Consider the following 20,178-nt stretch of genomic DNA (forward strand, 5'->3'; position numbering starts at 1 on the left):
CAGGTGTGGGCGGTTCAGAGCAGGGCAAAGGAGAGGCAGGCTGCAAGGGAGGCTGGTGGCCGTGCTGCTCAGCCTGCAGGGCTTGGTCCGACGTGAGCGGGGTTGAATGGAAAGTCAACGTCCTGCGCTGCGGGAAAGCTGGGCTGCGGAGACATCGGCATTTCTGTGCTGACGGGAGGAGGACCCTCCAGGGAATTGAGACCAAGGCGCAAACAACTTTTCATTAATGTGAAACTTGGCACCGCCCAGCTCTTACCCCTAACAGCGGTACCGGCAGCCAAGCAAAACGCTGCGTTCTCAGTGCCGAAGGCTGGCTTCTCCTATTAAAGCACGAGGAACTGCTCAATCCCGCAGCACTCCGAGGACCGTCCCTGGCGGTGCCCCGCTCGCACAGCGGCCCGGCAGCCCATCATCCCCTCTCAATTAACGCGCGTCGCCGCAGCGCGGCTGTAGCTTTAAAGCGGGTGGAAGAGAGCGGTGCCAGGTCCGGCCCCGCCGCGCAGCCCTCGCCGCTCAGCCCGCCATGGGGAGCCGCGCGATCTTCGTCTTCCTCGCCCTCCTCTCTCTCGCCTCTGCCCGCCGCAAGCTGTTGCTTTTCCTCCTCGACGGTTTCCGCTTCGACTACATCGACGACGCGGAGCTGGAGTCCCTGCCGGGCTTTCGGGACATCATCGGCATGGGCGTGAAGGTGGACTACATGACCCCCGACTTCCCCAGCCTCTCCTACCCCAACTACTACACGCTGATGACGGGTGAGTGATTCGCTGCCGCGATGCTCCGCGCAGAGACGGAGAGTGTCTCTCTTACCTTTCCGTATACAGGACTTGTAAGTGCCCCCGTAGTGCTGTTAGCCGGGAGCCTAAAGGTACGCAACTTAGTGCTGCTGCTGTAGGTGAGAGGATAACCAGAGCTGTCCCGAGCCGGGAACGCCGCTCAGAGAGGGCTTTACTGCGATGCGGGGCTCCCTGCCTTGCCTGCTGCTCTCTGAATGCAGAAATAAGCGGAAAGCGGCGAGCACGGGGCTGTTCAGCCAGCTTTCAGTCAATAAAAAGGCATGTGTAGTGAGGGGGGGACTGCGAGGAGGCTTGTCTTCAGCCGGCAGGTCCGCTTCAGAGAGTTCGGCGTTGTACTTCTTTTTAGACTTTACTTTTTGCTGTCACCACTTCCCTCCCTGACTTTGCTGAGTCCTTACAGCAGCCAAACAGATAGCCATCAGGGAGGTTTGCTACTGCTCCTTTCTTCTGAGCACTCAAGAAAGTGGGAGAAGAGACACAATGCTCCCAAAGCTATTTCCTTGTAACCTAAACAGGGCAATACATCACCACAGAGCCACTAGGAAGATGCAGAGTGCAGTTGCACCATCCCTATTGGATAAAGGCACCCTAAAGCCAAAATCTAAGTACATAAAGAGCCAGAAAAGATTTTCTGGAGTTTCAGATCTGATCCTTTCTCTGTGGTTATTTGACAAACAGAGCCTTTCAGCTATCTGGGAACAGTGAGGAAGTCCAATCCCTCCTGGGTTGGTGGCATCTTCTGCTGCCTGCAGAACAATGCACAGCCCAGCAGTCTGTATGCTGCTTGCTGGGAGGGCAAAGAGATGCCATTGTAAGGCAGGACTTGACATCAGTGGTGCCCAGCTTGTTTTGAAACCGCTTAACTCCCTCCTCGCCATCTTGAGAGGAATGCCTGTCAGTGCTCATTTCAACTATGAATTAAAAAAAAAAGTCAAAAACTATTAATTTAAGTCTGCCACTGCACTGTAGAGCATTTCCTTTAGATGTATGCATAACTTATTTGTGAAAACCCTTTAGATAAAATCGCTTAAGGGAACAGGGAGCAGCTGCTTTCTCTGCATACCACACTTTGTCATCACACCAGTTAAGTGCATGTGTGCGGAGTGAAGTCCATCATCAGCCCTTTGAAGGGTTTAGTACTCACAAAGGGGTTTTGTTTTAGGCAACGAAGCGTGCCTACCAGACTTGTCATGTTCCAGGGTACCAGTTTCTAGTGTGAAGTCATGAGGTAGAGCTCTGTCTCACACACTGTCTGAAGTCTCCTGACTTTCATGATAGGGCTCTCCATGCAAATAGAAATGACCTGCAAACAGTAATTAACATTTGTGGTGGATGAGCCACAGCACTGTTAAACAGTCAGCAAGAAATGAGGACTGGATTTAGGTGACAAACAAGCCCAGAGGAAGATCTGAGACTGTTCCTGAGCACCCAGAGTGTAGGTGTATGTTTCATAGAGTCACAGAATCTTTTGAGTTGGAAGGGACCCCTAAAGGCCATCTGGTCCAACTCTCTGCACTGACCAGGACACCTACAGCTCCATCAGGTGCTCAGAACCCCTCCAGCCTGACCTTGGCTGTCTCCAGCGATGGGGCATCCACCGCCTCTCCGGGCAACCTGTGCCAGTGCCTCACCACCCTTAGTGTAAAACACTTCTTCCTTATATCCAATTGAAATCTCCCCTCTCTTAGTGTGAAACCATTTCCCCTTGTACCGTCACAGCAGACCCTGCTAAAGAATCTGTCCCCTTCCTTCTTATAGACTCCTTTAAGATACTAAAAGGCCACGCTCAGGTCTTCCCAGAGCCTTCTCTTCTCCATGCTGCACAGCCCCAGCTCTCTCAGCCTGTCCTCGTAGGGAGGTGCTCCATCTCTTGGATCATTTCTGTGGCCCTCCTCTGGATGTGCTCCAACACATCCACATCTCTCCTGTATGAGGATCCCTCTATCTGGACACATTACTCCAGGTGAGGTCTCATAGTGCAGAACAGAGGGGCAGGATCACCTCCCTGACCTGCTGGCCTCTGTTGATGCAGCCCAAGACACTTGTCTTCCTGGACTGTGAAGACACATTGCTGGCTGATGTCAAGATGCTGTCTGCCCATACCCATAGGTATGGGTGAATGTACCCATAGCCTTTTTATCAGGTTTAGGAGGTGCTGAGGCAGAAGGTAGATGTAGTGCTACTGGTGGGGGTGAAGCTGTATGCTCAGTCCAGGCATGTTCAATCCGATCTCACATTGGACCCTGCAGTTTGTCCATCTGTACTGTAGGGGTGCCTGTAACTGACACTTTTCTTCCCTTAGAAACTGGCACATGCAGGACTTAAATGTTACTAGTTTGTTCTGGGAAATCAGGGACTACAAAGTCAGTCTGTTCTGTATGTCTTGTCCTGAGCTGCTGTATCATGAGTTAAGAAACTTATTTCCAGCCTTCAAATTGCTGTATCTTAGCATTTCTAAGAGCACCTTCATAGTCCATAGGCTTATATTCAGTAAATCAGCTTGAGAAACATCTGCACATTCCCACCCCTATTTGCTCTTTACGTCCCACCTCTCACTCTGAGCACTCTGCCCCTTCTTTCCCTGTGCATTCGCAAGCCTGTGAGAAACCACATCCACACAGACATGCTCACAGCCCTACTCTGGGCTCGCTGTGAGCCTAGGCATGAGGATACTGCAGCTGAGATGCGTTTCCCTCTTTTTCCTTCCATTCTCATGAGCAAGGTCTCTCCTTTCTGTGCTTTGCCCTTCACTAAGTGTCTGTGTGAGCTTTATGCATCTGGAGGGGGGTGGTTCAAACCAGAGAAGCATTTAGGTTGGAAAAGACCTTCAGGATTAGCAAGCCTAACTGTCAGTGTACCAAGGGAGAGTTCTCTGAGCTTTAGTAAAAGATGGTCTAACCAAAACTGATAATGAAGAGGCATGGATCTAAAAAGCACTAACAAGCAACATGAAACACACCCTGTTTTGCTGGCAATACTTACTAGCTGCAGTGGGAGAAAGAGCGCAAAGCTTAGGTAATGCATTACAAAAAAGTCTTGGTGAAAGAACTGGTTAAATGTTGTGAAATGTGGAGTGGAGATGACTTTCCATGATCGTGCCACACTGCATGACAACAATGTGAAAGCTAATTGAAAACCTGTGGTGGTGAAATGGAGGATTATGAGTTGCTAAAAAATGATGCATTCAGGGAATGATGTGGTAGGATGATAACAACCAGGCTGAAATGTGACCAGGCCAGAGGTTTTGGCTGTTAAGTGCAATAAGCCATAGAGCCCTGCCAGAGGTGGGACTGCTCATTATATAGAGAGAGTAAACAGAAGAAAATCCTCATTGCTAATCCTCAAATTTGAATCATTCAAACACAATAGTATTCCATGTTGACCCTCCTCATACAAAATTAGTTCTTCCCCTAATTCTTCTGCTGGTAGTCTACATCCTACCTGATGTCCTAACTTACCATTCTCCACATCTGATACTGCAGCTTGATGGGTTTTTTCTTTTTTTTTTTTTCTACTATCACAGAGTTCTGTGATTGCAGATGAGAAATTAGCACAGGCAGGAAGGCACTCTGGCAACAGAAGCATCCTTGTTGTGGGCAAATACCCTTTGAATCAGTGAGCAAAGCTGTGAATAAAAATACTATAGAAAAAATGATGCCTTGGAGCGAGAAGTTTTCAAGGCAAATTTTATAAAAGTGACAAAAGCTCTCTAGATACTTGATCTCCTTCTACAAATTTAATGGCACCCTGAAATTGTGTAAACTAGAATCTTTGACTTTATAAATCTGGTATCATTGAGTAAGCTGGAAGATAGTTCTGGTGCTCATGTGGCCTGCAATCCAAGTATATGCAAATATATTCAGTGGGGAGAAGCGACGTTGTGTTAGTGATGAAAAGCATCACTTAAATGCTGAAATAGGTAAAAAAATATCACTGATGCTGTGTTGGGAGGAGCTCTACGGGACTAGAAATGGATTTGGCCACAGAGGGAAGAGGGAACCCAGATCTGCCCATCCAAAAACTCATTTAGTCACACTATGTTGCTTTGTTTTGCAGAGCAAGGAGTTAAGATCACAAGCCACCTCAGGATCTTATCCTATGGAAAATGCTTAGTGCTTCCCTTTCTCTGTCTTGGCATGGTTCTGGTGGGAGGTTTCCTGCCAAAGTAAATGGAAAATCTGAGGTCTCCATTCGCAATGGGAGTCATATGGGGAGCTGTGCATGCCCTTTCTCAGGAGAAAAGTTGCTTACATTGCAGAGCTTTGGAGGCAGACACAGGCAGTTGGTCCTGCTGGGGCACCCCAGCCTTGCAGTCCCTCTGGCATGGCTGAGGTCAGGCCTGCACCATCTGCAGGGCCCCTGTGTACTGAGCCCCAGCTGGTGTAAACATCAGCACTGCACCTGCATTGGGGCAAGGGCAGGATTCATTTTCTGAGATCCCAACAACAAATGCAAGCCTTTCTGGTGGCTGTGAGGGGCTGTGGGCCTCTTGGCCTCTATGGGCAGGATAGTGGAGGGAGATCCTGATGGTGGAAATGGGTGCACAGAGAGCAGTGGATGAGCAGCATCCATGCCTCTCTTCTGTGAGGTCTGTCCTTGCAAGGAGACTGTGAGGGCCCATGGATCATATGAGATAGAGGAGGAGGTGGAGCAGAGGGCATCTCAGGTCTTCTGAACCCCATGTTGAGGTCCATGGTCTTTACAGAGCTGTTCCACTGCTGCCATAGCTCAATGTACTCCCATTTTCCTACCAGTCCAGCCAATCCTGTTGTACATTATACTGCTGGTGTGCCATGCAGACTGCTCACCATCACATGCTCACATTTATCCTGTGGTGGTCTCCTGGCTTACAGCATAGCACTGCAGGCCTAACATCCACACAGTACCTGCAGGGAACCCTGTCTGGTGCCTTCTCCAGGCTGCACAAGTCATGGCTGTGCAGCACAGATGGAGGATAGGGATTGCCATGCTTAATTATTAACTGTCACCACTGGGAGTGTGCACTTTGAACTCTGTCAGCAGGGAATGTGGCCAACACCAGCAAAATGTGAACTCATCCACTACCCCACCACAGCACTCTCTGGGAGCTGAAAAAGTATGTGTTTCACTTTGGAACCTGCTCTTTCTCTCGCTTTCAAACTGCAGAGCTACATATACTGGTGTAATGGTCAGTATTGCAGTGCTCAAACTGACCTGGCTCTCATTTTTGCTGGTGATGGTTTCAGTGGATGTCCTGTTTCTGCTGTCAGGTTAAACAGAACCTGAGCTTCAGCCTGGTCTCAGAAAGCATGAGAACATCTTCTGTTCATCACCTAAGCAAGCTCTTACACAAGCCAAAGACAAGAGAATTTTGAAGAGCCTATTTTTTATTATTATTTTTTTTTCTTTAGAGCTTGCTTCATTAAAATCTATCCCTCTTTAATGGTGCACCCAGCAGCTCTGCACAATGCTGTGCTCTAATCCACAAACCGCTTAGATCTGTGGCTGCTGAGACACAGGAGTTGCAGATCAATGAATCCCCCTCTAGGAATAAATAATTAAATGCTGCACATAGCAGATTTTTCTGTGTCTTTTGGTGTGAACTTACTTGTACGTCAAGTTCTTGCTTGACATAGGCTAAAGTGTTTCAGCTTTGGATCAGTATGTTACTGAAGGCCATGAAAAAATGGAGAGGCATTGCCAACAGGCTCTTCTGGGTGCATAAATAGTCTGTCACATCCTGCACGAACAGTTTTTGCCTGGGGACTTGCAGGTGGTCAGGCGATTTCATCAGGATAAGGGCTCCCACTGACTTCTCATGGACTAATCACTCATCTCCGGACTAGTATGATTCCAGGGTTAGGCAGCAACCAATGATATGAGACATCATTCAATTTCACAGACTAGCACGGTAGCATAGGAGATCTCTTCTACTCCACTGTAGAAACTTACAGGACTTGTGCACAGGGTTTTCATGGAGGAACTCAATTCCTTTTCCTGGCTCTCTTCCAGAAGGGTACAGCAGTTATAGTGCTAGGAACTATATGTTCTTTCTTTTTCTCTGTTAATTGAGGAAGGGTTGTTCTTTTACTGCAACCGCAGTGACTTTAACTCATGACATCTGTCCGCTGTATTTGAGTTTTGTCCTGTTTCTTCTTTTGAAACTCTGAAGTTAATATTTGAATACAGAGGAAAGTAGCAGTAATGGAATCAATAATAAACCCAGCATGCTATGGTGACCATGTAACAACACGTTACTATTTTGACAATTGTTAAAAAAAGGATCATCAGAGGTCATTTTCTCAGGCTGGGGGAAATAAATTACAGCAAAGGATGTAAAAAAAAAAAAGAAAACAAAAAACGAACAAACAAACAAACAAAAAAAAACAAAAAAACAAACTTGGGCTGCACATGTGGCTCAAAAGAAATTTGAGAAATGACTTTAATTCCATGTACAAGTGTCTTCAAATAGAAATCCTAGCTATTGCAGGGCTTTTTAATCTAGTGCGTGAGTCATGAAAGTGCCATGGCTGAAGGTTAACACAGGACAAAAATCAAATTAGAGAGCAGGCATGCTTTTGAATGGCATTTCTTGATGATGAATATTGGGATGAGCAATGCAAGGAAGAGATTGATTAGTTGATTACTGATGTCTTCCAAAGCAATCTGAGGTCTGCCTGGGACACCATCTCCAGGCATGCAGAATGTCTCTGCATAGTGTTACATGGTCCTGTCTGCTCATCTGGAGTTCCCTCTTGGCCCTGTGAGTCTGTAAACTTGAAAAAATATTTATATCATCCCTTAAAATAAGATTAGTTTGGATCTTTCTATGCTTTATATTGTGTGTGTATTGCAATTATTTGTTGCTGTAGAGGTTCTCCACGAGCACAGCTAGCAGCATTTAGAAGTGCTTTGGAGTCTGGCATGCACTGCAGATGCTTCCAAAACAGCAACTGAATCGCATTTCTTTTAAAACATTGAAAACTGCTGCCTTACAGTCTTGTAGGTATCTTTTTTTGTGTAAAAAAGAGTTGGAGTCTATAGAAGAATGTACTCATCTAATGTGGTTTTCAGGAGGATACTGTCCTCTGTATTGCTGCACACACATAATGAAACTTTGCAACAATGCTACAAAGAACAATCTCTGTTCTGTTCCTTAAAGAGGTGAGCCAACTGACAGTAGACCTCAAATCCTATAGGGAGCTGACATCAGTAGCAGCTGGAGCTCATTGTTTTTGTATGAAAGCTGTACTGTGCATTAAACAGATGTGTGACCTCCCAGCTTCAGCCCAACCTGCAGGTTTCTGGGGCTGGCAGCAGTCGCTGGCTCTGCAGGTTGATATATGGCTGGGAGTATGTGGGCTTCAAGAAGCTGAAGAGATGAGGCTGTCCTCTAAGTAGAAACTTGCATTTTCGAGGCACTACAGAGGCTTCCTACTAGTGTTTTTTTAGATTTAGAGTGAAGTAAGTTCTTGGCAGCCTGAGGAGGACAGATTACTTCCCCTCTAGTCCACCAGTTTTCCTAAATTAAGCCTGTTTGTTTTAATACGGTGTATAATAGGAAGGAGAAGCCCGTTTATTTTAATGTGGTGTATAATAGGAAGGAGATTTTCAAGATCCATTTCAAGGTCACGTGTACACTACATATACAGAGTCCTCTGCTTTTTTAAAACAAGCTTACTGAGATTATTTCAGTTCTGCTCACCATGCTTGTTCTCACGGTAATCAATGTCTGTAATCTGGATCCTCGAAATGCCGTGAGTCACCAGGTAATGATGGCGGTGTCTCACAGATACATTAGCTGTTACTTTTTAAGATGAGGAAATCATTATCTTCCAGTACAACTTAATCTCTAACATTTCTTTTTCCATTTTTATTAATTCACTTGCAGATTAACTCTTACTGTACTGTATCTTCTCTTCTGACAGTGATAAGGCAGCTTTCAACAAATACGTACTAGTGTCTTGTAATATAAAGTTGCCCAAGTACACCCAGTGTGCAGTAAGAGGGCTTAAAAATGTCTAATGCAATGATTGCTGTCCAAGAGTCAAGAACAAAGCATGTTCGTGTTTTTAAAAACCACCACAAAACCAACAAACAGTAATGGAAATTAAAAGTAATATGTAAAGGTTTTAGCCTATTTCTGACTTGTATGAGTAAAACCAATGTGGACCATGGATTATTTCAAAGAGGAGAGAGGGACTCTTCAAATGAATAGGCTGGAAGGGCTCCACCCTGGTTGCACATCTGGACCTCCTGTAGGTCTATGGCTTGCAGCTAAGGTATATGCCAGGAGTAGAGGGCCTCATGGGTGGTTCAGGTGATAAAAAGAGACTCAGGGAAGCAAGTACCTGGTTTAGTGGGACAGCATGGAGGATGGAGAGGGCCACTTGCGCCGGCTATGTCCTTCCTGATTCCCTCACTCCTTGCCAATGTGCAGCTTTTAGGCCACTTGAAGGATGACGGCCTTGCTCTTTATTATTTTTCCTGTATTCTGAGAACTGTTACCCTGTTTTCTTAAGTACCAGCACTGAGCAATGCACGCACTAGATAAAGCAGAGGACAAGTGTGAGTTTCCCAAAATTCCTTCTATGTTTTCAGATCACACTTTTATCCTTTCCTGTTTACAGAGTGTGGTACTGGGACTGCGTGTGGGCAGATGTCTTAATATAGTCTCAGACCTGGCAGATGCTGTATGCAGAGAAGCCAGACCTCAGCCCAACACATGGCACCACCTCCATGGCTGCTGCTATAGTGAGTTGTTTAGGCTGGGAGAGTCCCTTCTGGCCACAGGTCCCTAAAAGTTGGCAGACTCCAGCTGAGCTAACTACACGTTCTTTCCATACCATTCATGCTTCCAAAGGCATCTTTTCAGCTGACTTGCTGAATGAGCAGGTGGTAACAGGGATGTGTTGCTGGTGGCATCCTTCTGCTGGAGAATGTGGGTCTGACGGTGCTCTTTTTATTCTCCCTCCCCAAAGGTCGGCACTGTGAGGTTCATCAGATGATTGGAAACTACATGTGGGACCCGAAGACAAACGTTTCTTTTGATATTGGTGTGAATAAAGAAAGCCTCCTACCTCTCTGGTGGAATGGATCGGAGCCTTTGTGGGTCACAATGATGAAAGAAAAAAGAATGTTTTCATGTACTACTGGCCAGGTTAGTGTGTCAAAAATTAATACCAGTTTTCCTAAATTAAGCCTGTTTGTTTTAATATGGTGTATAATAGGAAGGAGATTTTCAAGATCCATTTCAAGGTCACGTGTATACTAAATATACAGAGTCTTTTTTGATGTATCTTTAAGCACTCCGTACTCCATAGGGTGGCTTTTTCATACACTACAGTTCTGAAATACAGACAAGAATACTTTACTAATCACTCATGGAAATGAATTCTCTTTTCTAAGCCATAGGCAGATTGTAGATTGCCTATGGCTTAGAAAAGAAAATGACTAAGGTGTCACAAGGGAGTAATATTCCATCAAAGATTATCTTTAGGGCCATTGTTGGCTTGCAGAGCATCTCCTTCTTCCCCAGCTGCTCCTGCCTTCAGTCCACCTGCATCCCTGCTGTGCAGAGCAATGCCATAGGCCATATCACTGATCGAAGCTAAACAGTAACCATCCACTTCCAATGTTTATTTGTTTTTAACCTGAAACTTAGTAGCTGAGAGCTGAAGGCTATCAACTTATATTATGAAGGCAGCATAATCCCCAGTGGAAAGCAAAGCATTTTTTGGTGAGCAGGAGTGATCACCATTATCTTCTTCATCACTAGCTCTCCTGAGATCAGTTTCTCCAAGTATGAGCCATTAATTTGGAGGGACTGGCCTTTGCATTCCTGGTTTGTTGGGTACTGGACTATCGAAATCACTAGGGGCTCCCAGCCAGCCCATTTCTGCCATCTCAGTGTACTCTCTCCAGGAGAAAGGCACGGTTTTAGGAATGGGAAGGAGGAGCAAACCAAGATAGCCAGAGAGAAAAGCTCTAAGAGTGGCAATATTGCCTTGTGTTCTCAAAGGATTGGAATTGCAGAGCAGATAGAACATGAATATCCAACCTCTTGGCCTGCCTGGGCCACACTGAGCAAAGAGGAATTGTCTTGGGCTGAACATACGGTTGCTCCAAAAGTAATACCTCCTATTTATTTCCATAGAAACTACAACCAATACAAAGAGCACAGTAACACTATTGGTAAAGGAAACTCCCAGTTCCAAAACATTCTTTTTCAACATAGCCACCACCATCAGCTGTGCATTTTCACCAGTGATGAACAAGAGCCTGTTTGCTGTGCTCACAGCAAGCTTTACCAGTGGAGTGAAGATTGTGAACTACTATCACTGTTGCCACTGCTGAAATGCACCACTCACTACCTCACTGTGCTCACACCCCTTGTTTGGTCTCCGAAAACATTGAGAAAGCATCAATGAATGGCTTTTTTTCCATGTGGAGGAATTAAATGACACCCTTTTGCTTTGTATGCACTTCCATGTCAGGCACCATTTTGTCAGAGTGCCCATCTGCTGCCATCTGTCATATGACAACAACATGTAACAGAATATTGGTGGGAAGTTTCAACCTCTACTGCCATACCACCAACACTTGCCTGATACATCATAAGCTAATGTAATAAAGCAGGAGGTATTACTTTCAGAGCAACCCTCATAAAACATACAATATCATTAATATTGAAGTAGCAAAACGTTTTATTTTTAATATTTTTCTTTAAACATTAAAAAAAGTGAGGAATAAAATCAGTAGGATGTATGACCTTGTTGCTGTGAAACTAATGCGTCGGGTGGGTTTGATGGTGGCAGCTGCAATTCTTAGTGAGATCTCAAGGTGTTTGTCTGAGATTTTTGGTGAAGTTTTACTTCTACTCTGCTTTATCCTTGACCATTTTTCACAAATGTGCATACTGCCAAGGGCGATGACATGAGTAAGGTGTGGTTGTGAAGTGAAGGATATTTCTCTCTGGTAAGAGAGGGCTTATGAAAGTCTGGTGAAGAGACATGATCAGATTTCTGAGTTGAATATCTGATTGCAAGTCTATACTTTCCATTTGAAAGTTTGCAGATCATCTATTTATATCAACTGAAAATGATGTCACAAACATAAATTGATCACTTTTTTGGCAATCTTGAAACCTGTTCTCAAACTCCTTTAAAGGCACAAAAAGCCTGGCTGTGTGTTCTTCACTGTTTGTTAGCAGGAACAGCAGGATAGTGCCAAATTCATTGCACTTTGTTCTGCAAGATGCTATTTTCTCTCTAGCTAGCAGTCATTGAAGACAATGACCCAAACAAGAGTGATCAAATGTAATGGAGATGCATTGTGAATGCCAGAGAGCTAATTCCCAGGGCCAACTTATTTCACTACCATTCCCTCATCAATGCCAGTTCCAAGCTTTGCAAATTTGGAACCCAAAATCTGCTGCTTCATATCTTTCCCTCTCTTCCACTGGTGTGCACATTCAGTGCTTGGACAAAGAAAATCTAAACCCCAAAACAAGGGGACACTAAGCAATGGGTTGTTGAATGTGAACATTCATTTAATCACATTCACATCTGAGTGTAAACACAGTCAAGTGGGCAGAATTAATTTGGGCCATCCTAGACCTAGAAGCAGAGGATCCAGAACACCACTGCACTGAGTATCCCAGTGCTGCTTGTGCCAAAAGCTCTCGTGGTAAGCATTTGGCTTGTGGGGATGTTTTTTATTTTTATTAATGGCAGCAACAGTCTTGCTTCATAGATGAGCGTCGTGTATTTATCAGGCATCATCTGCTCTTCAAGACATTCCTGGGGAAAAAGTTGTGTATCCTCTGAATGTTCGATCACTCAGAAAAGCACAATAGCTAACACCATATTGAGGTTCATTTTTCAGCATTGTGTGCTTCAGCTGAAGTGCAGTGGCATCTTTTCTAAATGCTGAAATGAGAGAAAGAGAAAAATAAACTCCAAATCCAACCTTTTGTCATTTGAACACAACATTTTCCAGACCATGGAGCTAGTCTGGAAAGTTGTCAAAACTTTGTTATGACATGAAGTGTCCAACTGTTAAATCAATGTTTAGAAACACAATTTAAAATTGGCAGAAGCTCAAGTCTCCATGTCAGATAGAGCGTATATATCACTGCAAAAGAATTCCTTATTCCTGCTCTCAACTTCAAAAGTTGAAGTTTTGAAATAAAGGTTTAATTTCCTTTACAAAACTATGCAGAAAGGTATTTAATGTTAAATCTCAGCACATACAGCTCATCTATTTGTACTTGAACCAAGAGAAGTTTAACATTCCCTTTGTCTGGCTCCAAATGCTTTCAAATATCCTTTCTCATTATATTTAAATGAAAAAATTTACCATCTGTCCTAGCCTCTACCAAGATACAATGTAATTACTAGAGGGTCTTCAGAGCCAGTACTTTGAAATTTTAACAAGCCTGAAGGTCACAAATCCAATTTTAAGTTCTGTTTATTACAGAGGCAAAAAATCCACAACAAACCTAACCACAAAATCATAAACAAACAAATGAAATAGAACACTGTCAATGAATTCCATGCTTTTTGTCCACTTCTTCTTTCTCATTTACCATTGAAGAGGCCAAAACTTACCTCTAATTTTTGCTGCTTCTGTAGGCTCATATGTCATGTTCATCCCTTGACAATCTAGAAATAGCAAAGATATCAGAGCAACTAAAATAGTCCAGGTACCCAAGAAGTTGATGCTGTCAGTTAAAATTATTATGTGAGTAATTCTGGAGAACAATATTTGAGAAAATTATAATCTAATGTCAGTATCTGAAGAGGAAAAGTCAATCTATGAGTCATTGGTTATGAGCAACCATCCATCTAAACTAAAATTCTAGGCATCAGTTCTCAAGTTAGCTATGACTGGCCTTGTGTTTCCAAACATGTCCTTACCAGAAGAATGGCTTTGGATCCAGTCTTTTCCGAGATTCAAGTGCCAGAGAAGAAACTGGCTGTGAAATTCCAGTTCAGTCCTGAAATGCTAGCAAAACAAAAGAGGATTACTGCATCACCTCTAGTATATGAGGTGTCTAAAAGCTTGTGTTTTGCTGCTGGCAGCACCTAGGACATCATGCAGAAGAATGCATTTGAGCAACTAGATTTTACACCTCTGTTTGTAAGAATTTGTTTGGCTGTAATCCCATCGAGGTAGATGTCGTATGAGGTGTGCAACCATATTAATTACATGGGCCTGCTGATAGGTATGTGCTTAGCGAGAACTGAAGATGTAAAAGACTGGAATGACTGCTGTAACAGAAGAAACTGGACTAGAGTTAGATCCTTTAGAAATCTGTCTCCTAGCATTTTAGCATATAAATTGGATGTCCCTTCAAACTTGTTGGCTGTTTTGGTTGCATTCAAAAGCACCCGATTCCTGAAAGTAGGCTGTCCAGTCACCAAAGGCCTGTTTTTAACAAGTTGTTGCCTAAATAGGAGAGACATAGTATGGACAGCCTAATCTGAACAAAGCCAAAAGGTGTGGTATTTCATCTGTTGCAATACTACATCCCTTGCAACTGCCTGTTGCGACTCGCTCTGCAATACCAGGTCTCCTGGTCAACTTATTTTGCAAGATGTTTTCTTTTCCCTGTATCCCAGTATTGCATCTCAGCAATAGGAGCTTCTGCAGGCTGAGGTGCATGACACAGACAATTTCTCTTTGCTGAATGTTCCAGTGATCAAACCACTGTGAAATGTCTCGGAGAAGAGCTCTGCAATTTGCTCTAGTGCCCTCTCTAGACTTACACCTCCTGTGCAACCTTAATTCCTCCCAGCCAATGTATCAGCTTCTGACAGTCCTTAAGCCTCTCTCTTTCATCCCAAAGGAAAGGCAAAGTGACCTAAATGTAGGCAGATTCAGTGTACCACTTAGAGTTGCCTTTTTGACCCGATGGTATTGCTGTATACAAAGTACATTTTCCAAAAGATCTATTTTTTCTCTTGTGCCCCAGTAACCTACCAGTAAATACATAGCTCTGATGGGAGCACTCTGGGGTTCTCTAAACATATTTTGCATGAATCCAGTGTTTCTGAAAGCTCTGTTCTTTTAAATATTAATGTTATTCATCAGCACAGGAACCAGAGAGCAAAAGGGCAGAAAACCACAGAAACAAGTTTTTGTGTGTTCAGGGCTGTGTTCTCCTGTAGGATTTGTTGCCACAAATTTCTGGACCGTAGTTTGCAAGGAAGGCTGCAAGTTACCAAGAGAGTTAATTGGTTTATACTGTTTCAACAAGGTCTCCTGGGAAACAGATTTAATAGTGGAGTGCCAGAATCACATAATAAAATACATTTTATAGAGGATATTATGATGTAAGATGCAGTGTGTCTAAGTGGAAAATATTTGCCAACCTTCGAGGGAGCGTTATCTAAATCTACTATGTTGGAAGTCTGGAAATGAGGATATGTGGCCAGAGTAGTTAAGATGGAAACAAGCGAGTGATTTAGGTGGAATTGATGGGCCGTGAGGACATCAGAGTTTTGTGTCCTGGGAAGGTCATGCCTTCCTTTTAAAGAGGGAAATAAAAGGATCCAATGTTCCATTTGCTGCAAGCACTCATCCAGCAAACCTCTCTCCCCTTTTCCGTTCCCAACCACAAAGTTTCCAGCATGGAAGGTGTAAGGTAAGTAATGTCACAGGCAATTTACTGTGAATAACAGTCTGTGGGGTCTGTAATGAAGGTGAAACTGCAGAACTTACCATATTTTTCATTTGTAGGTTGTGAGGTTGAAATCCTTGGAGTCAGACCAAGTTATTGCCGCGAATACTTCAGTGTTCCAACAGACCAAAACTTTGCGGATGCTATCAGCGATGCTCTCGAGGTTCTCCGGTACGTCATTAAAGTTCTGCAGAGGGATCTTTCCTTTCCTAAAAGTGAATATTTGTGTTCACTATGAGCTCTAGGGCAATTTTCAGGATTAGCTCCCACATTGGAAGATGAGGTTCAAGAGTAGATTATAATACTGTCGTAGAAACATGACCGTATACAGGAAAAGAGAGTTACATTAAGGTCAGAGGGAAACGCATGTTCCTTTTTATTGTGAGTAGGTTACAACACAGAGGAGACAACCTGACTTATTGTTCCAAACAACTTCAGTATCAGGCTGTGAGAATCTCTCCTCTGACCTGCAGTAGCAGACTTTGAAATGCAAAGATTTAGAGAGCACTCTTAAGGCATTCAGCTCTGGTCCCTTGTTTACAAGAACACTGTTTTGGCTCCTTCTGCATTTTAAAACATCTGAGGCACAATTCTTTTGGATTAGGCATTGATTCTGTGTAAATATGAGTACTATGATAAGACATCTCTCAGTTGGCTCTTAGGAAAGCAGCGTGTTCCACACCCAGCATTCCAGTTGCACCATCTCTTATCCAAAGGTTAACAAGGAAGAATTCCTTGTACCTTGTAAAATTACATGTGTTGAGACTACACCACCATGTGCGTAGCCTAAGCCTTACCTTTGCTTCCTCATTTAAAATCTTGTTGGTTCCATCACCTATACAACTGAATCTGAAAAGTCTAGTATGCAGATGCTGAGGGTTACTTGTCCTTGACAGAAAGGCTCCAAAATGATGGGAGAGCTGCTGGGGATGTTGCTTCCAGCTGCATGCAGTGTCCCGATGCACAGATGCTTGCAAATTAATGCCATTTACAGCGGAAGGCTTAGGGGGAAGCTGTCTCGGAACATGTGAAAATCCATTGAAAATGTTTTAATAGCTATTTCACCTGGAGTCACAAAGCTATTTGCTGCAGCTGGCAGGGACATGCAAGTGTGGGCAGGGCAGCTTGCAAGGTGTGAGAGTCAGCCATTTCAGGAAGAGGGCAAATCTATGTTACTGTGTTGTCTGCAGCACGCTTCCCAAAGGGCCCAAATCCTATAGATCCTGCAGGAGCTGAGGGTGGTTTGGTCTCTGAACTGTTTCTGTTTGCGCATTATCCCCTCTAGAATTTCTGCCTGGGTTCCTGTCTCTCTCCCTAAAGTCTCTCTTATGCCTCTTCCCCATCTAGAACTTCAGGGTTGTTTCCATGAAGGTTGTGTGGTACCTGTAAAGGGTGTTAATAAAATAAAACCCTTCTTGGTACAATTATATATGCTGTTCAGCTTTCCTTAGCAAGTTTTCCATATCTATTTCTTTTGAAATTTACTGATGATAGGAGATACAGGATTAACATACGTGGAAGTTGTGGCTAAGGTTCAACATGCATCACTAGAGCACTGAGCCCTCATTGAGAAATCTCATCATGGTCTAAGAAAGACTGTTTGTTTTATTCAGTCAAGATTTTTCTTAGTTTTTGTCTAGATCAAATGGTCTTTTAGCTGTAAGTGAGAAGCCAAAGCAGTTTCAGCAGTGAAATAACAGGCACTGCTGCAGAAGAAAACTGTTTAAAGAAATTCAGGGAGAGCATATCCAGCACAGAAGTTACAGGGTTACATTTTAGAAATTAATTTGTGCCTAAGATAGATGGAAAGTAACAATTAAAATGAAATTGAGTGTGGAGAGGGCTGCTTCTTCTGAATGGCTTTAAAATCTTGTAGGATGACTGACAGAGTCTGCCACCAAGGCAGAGACATTCAGGTCTACAGGATTGCTCTTCTGCAAACTCACAAATGTAAATGATAGGTCCTAATTTCATTCATTCAGTCCTTCACCTCCATTTTTTGTCTTCTGTCTCATTCATCACCCCAGACTACCAGCATGTCTTTAATAAGAGAACCCAGACCTGTTAGATCATCACACAAAATCCTCTTGTAGGGATCCTGATCTGGATCACGGCATATATTATGGATGGCACGACCTCTCACATATTAAGTATTGTAGAAAAAGACTGTGTTTGAACTTCTCGAACATAAATTTGTGATTTTATCCACACAGCTGCTCTCAGCAAGCTCTGCAGTGAACTGTACGGTGGTCATGAAAATGTAATTAAGCACTGATGTAGGTGCTACTAATTGGGCTGAGGGGCATTCAGTGCAAAAATGTATGACCAACCAACCTTGTGCAACCCCAAGATCACCCTGGTTTTCCTCCATTCATTGATCAGATTCCTGAACAAAAACTCCATCTAAAATCTCACCCCAAATTGCACTACATGGGTTTCTGTAGGGTCAGGGAAGAGCCTGTCCTGAGTTGATTTAGGTGGTTTGGAAGACCTCACAAAGGAGAAAGCCAGAAGAATCAAACTGTAATTAAAGCATATTTTACTTGTAGTTCCCACAATCCTTTTAAAAAGGGCACTGAGCACAGAAGTCAGTATTTTTTCAGACTGTCATTAAGTGACAAGCTGCCTTCCTAATTTGAAGACATAGCAGAGGGCTCCAGTGCTCTAAGTGCTGGAGAGTAGAACTGCGTTAACTCTATTAAGAGAGGAAGGCTCCCAAGCCACCTCCACACACATCATCCTCTCATCTTCCCTCCAACTTCCAGCAATGGCAGCGCTGAAATGGCAGCTGTGTACTACGAGCGCATCGACGTGGAAGGCCACCACTATGGCCCCTGGTCCGAGCAGAGGAAGAGTGCTTTGAAGGAGGTGGACAAAGCCATGAGCAACATGATTACGCAGATTAAGGTCAGCGGCATTGGAAAACCGAGTTCTGGATGCATTTTGCTTTTCTTTATGCTCTGATCTGTTGCTCTGTAGTAATGACAGTACCAGCATCTGCTGTTCACCATGCGTGTGCCCCAGAATTACCTGTGCCTCTTCCCAAAGTGTATGTAATGTTGCCATTCCAACAGGAGTTGTTAGAGAGACCTTTTCAAAGCTGGTAATTAATTGAGACCATAACACAGCCTTCAAAAAGCTTTAAAAACTGCTCTTTGTGGCACTGTGAAGAGCCTGTTTAATGCCTCTTAATTGGACATATTGGCAGTAAACTTTTATTTCCTCTGAAGGAGAGGCTGTTGATGCCATGTGGAAGGTAAGACACCGTTCCCCTGATCCATATTGTTGTAGATGGTGATATAATCCTCCTAGTGGATTGTTACCCCAATAGCCCCAGGAGGCCATACACCAACCTATGTGTGGCTGTTTATAATTCATGTTGCTGGCTGGAATTTATAGTGGGCAAGTGAATCAGAACAGCTCATTTTGTAAGGCTTATGAAATCTGATGATTAACTCTTATGGTAGTTATTATGCTACCACTCAGAACTCTGTACCTGTAGCTTGGCTTAAAAAAATAAATAAATAAATAAAAAATTATCCAAATTATTTTGTGTCGAGAAAAGGAAGATAACAAGCTTTTGGGTAAATGTTAATTCTATGGATACTTCTGCTCTCTTTTCATGGTGATAAGTACACATTAGAGTTCACTATGTGCTTCTGCAGAGAGAGGAATATATTTTTCCATTTTCACAAAATTATAAAAGCTGTAACACTAAGTGACTGTGTTTAGGGAAGGAGGTGGGGAAGACCTTTGCCACAGGTGGTACGGTGGCAGCCATTTTGATAGACAATGAATAGCTGGATAAAATCCCATTTAAGACTAACTGGGTCAACCATTTCTGGGGGCTGGGATGTAGAATCTGGCTATTTGGTGGGGAGTTGAGAGTATTTTGGCAAATCTCTCCTTGGTGCCAATCCCTTAGGCGCTCTCAGAGCAGCACACGAGAGTAGACAGCCACTGATATTGATGGTGGCCAAGTTCACTGCAGGCAGGATATTTTTGGCCATGCCACTTCTGATGGACTTCCACTAAAATTAAAGGAGGGTTTAAAATATACCAGTGAGCACAGACAGTATGAAGCCTGGCCATAATAGTTGTCGTGCACTCACTTCACAGAACAAGGGCCTTCAGCATGACGTCAATGTCCTCCTCTTCTCTGACCATGGAATGACAGACATCTCTTGGACAGACAAAGTGATCGAACTGAAAAACTACATCAATATGAGTGATACAATACAAATGAAGGACCGAGGTCCTGTTGTGAGCCTTTGGCCAGTTCCAGAGAAGCACACGGAGGTATGTGAGGCTTGTTGGTGCTGGTCTATTTTATTTCATTTTTCCTTGGTTCTTATGACACTTGTTCCTTCAGTATGAATGTAACATCCAAATTCTGTCCTCAGAGATATGGCTCTTCAGGCCACTTTGATCCTGTGACTTTACACTCTTGTAACAAAGGTTTCTAGAGGGGATTCACACCAGACAAATTAAAAGCATAGTGTTCCAATATTATTTGGCACAGACATGAGTTTTCAAAGCCCACCACTATTTGCTTCTGATAAATAACTAGATTTTTTTCAAAATTTTATATATATTAATCAATTTACTGACTCAGTAGCTGGGATTAGTAAAAAATCTGGAGGAAGAGGTCAGGCATCTTTATTCCAGTGAATACCCTTAGAGATTGAGGAATCAGCTCATATAGACTAGAATTACAAA

At 43.5% G+C, this 20,178-nt stretch overlaps 1 protein-coding gene across 1 annotated transcript; it reads left to right on the top strand.

Moving 5' to 3' along the window:
• On the top strand, nucleotides 1-19,950 carry LOC100545877 (ectonucleotide pyrophosphatase/phosphodiesterase family member 6). Its single transcript, XM_010709775.3, is given in 6 exon segments — nucleotides 1-752; nucleotides 9,755-9,907; nucleotides 9,910-9,933; nucleotides 15,519-15,630; nucleotides 18,225-18,366; nucleotides 19,579-19,950. Coding segments are annotated over 6 exon segments (918 nt in total). The 5' UTR covers nucleotides 1-523; the 3' UTR covers nucleotides 19,837-19,950.
• The last annotated feature ends 228 nt before the right edge of the window (nucleotides 19,951-20,178 follow it).

The sequence above is a fragment of the Meleagris gallopavo genome, chromosome 4 (genome assembly GCF_000146605.3).
Source record: "Meleagris gallopavo isolate NT-WF06-2002-E0010 breed Aviagen turkey brand Nicholas breeding stock chromosome 4, Turkey_5.1, whole genome shotgun sequence".
Taxonomy (NCBI): Eukaryota; Metazoa; Chordata; class Aves; order Galliformes; family Phasianidae; genus Meleagris; species Meleagris gallopavo.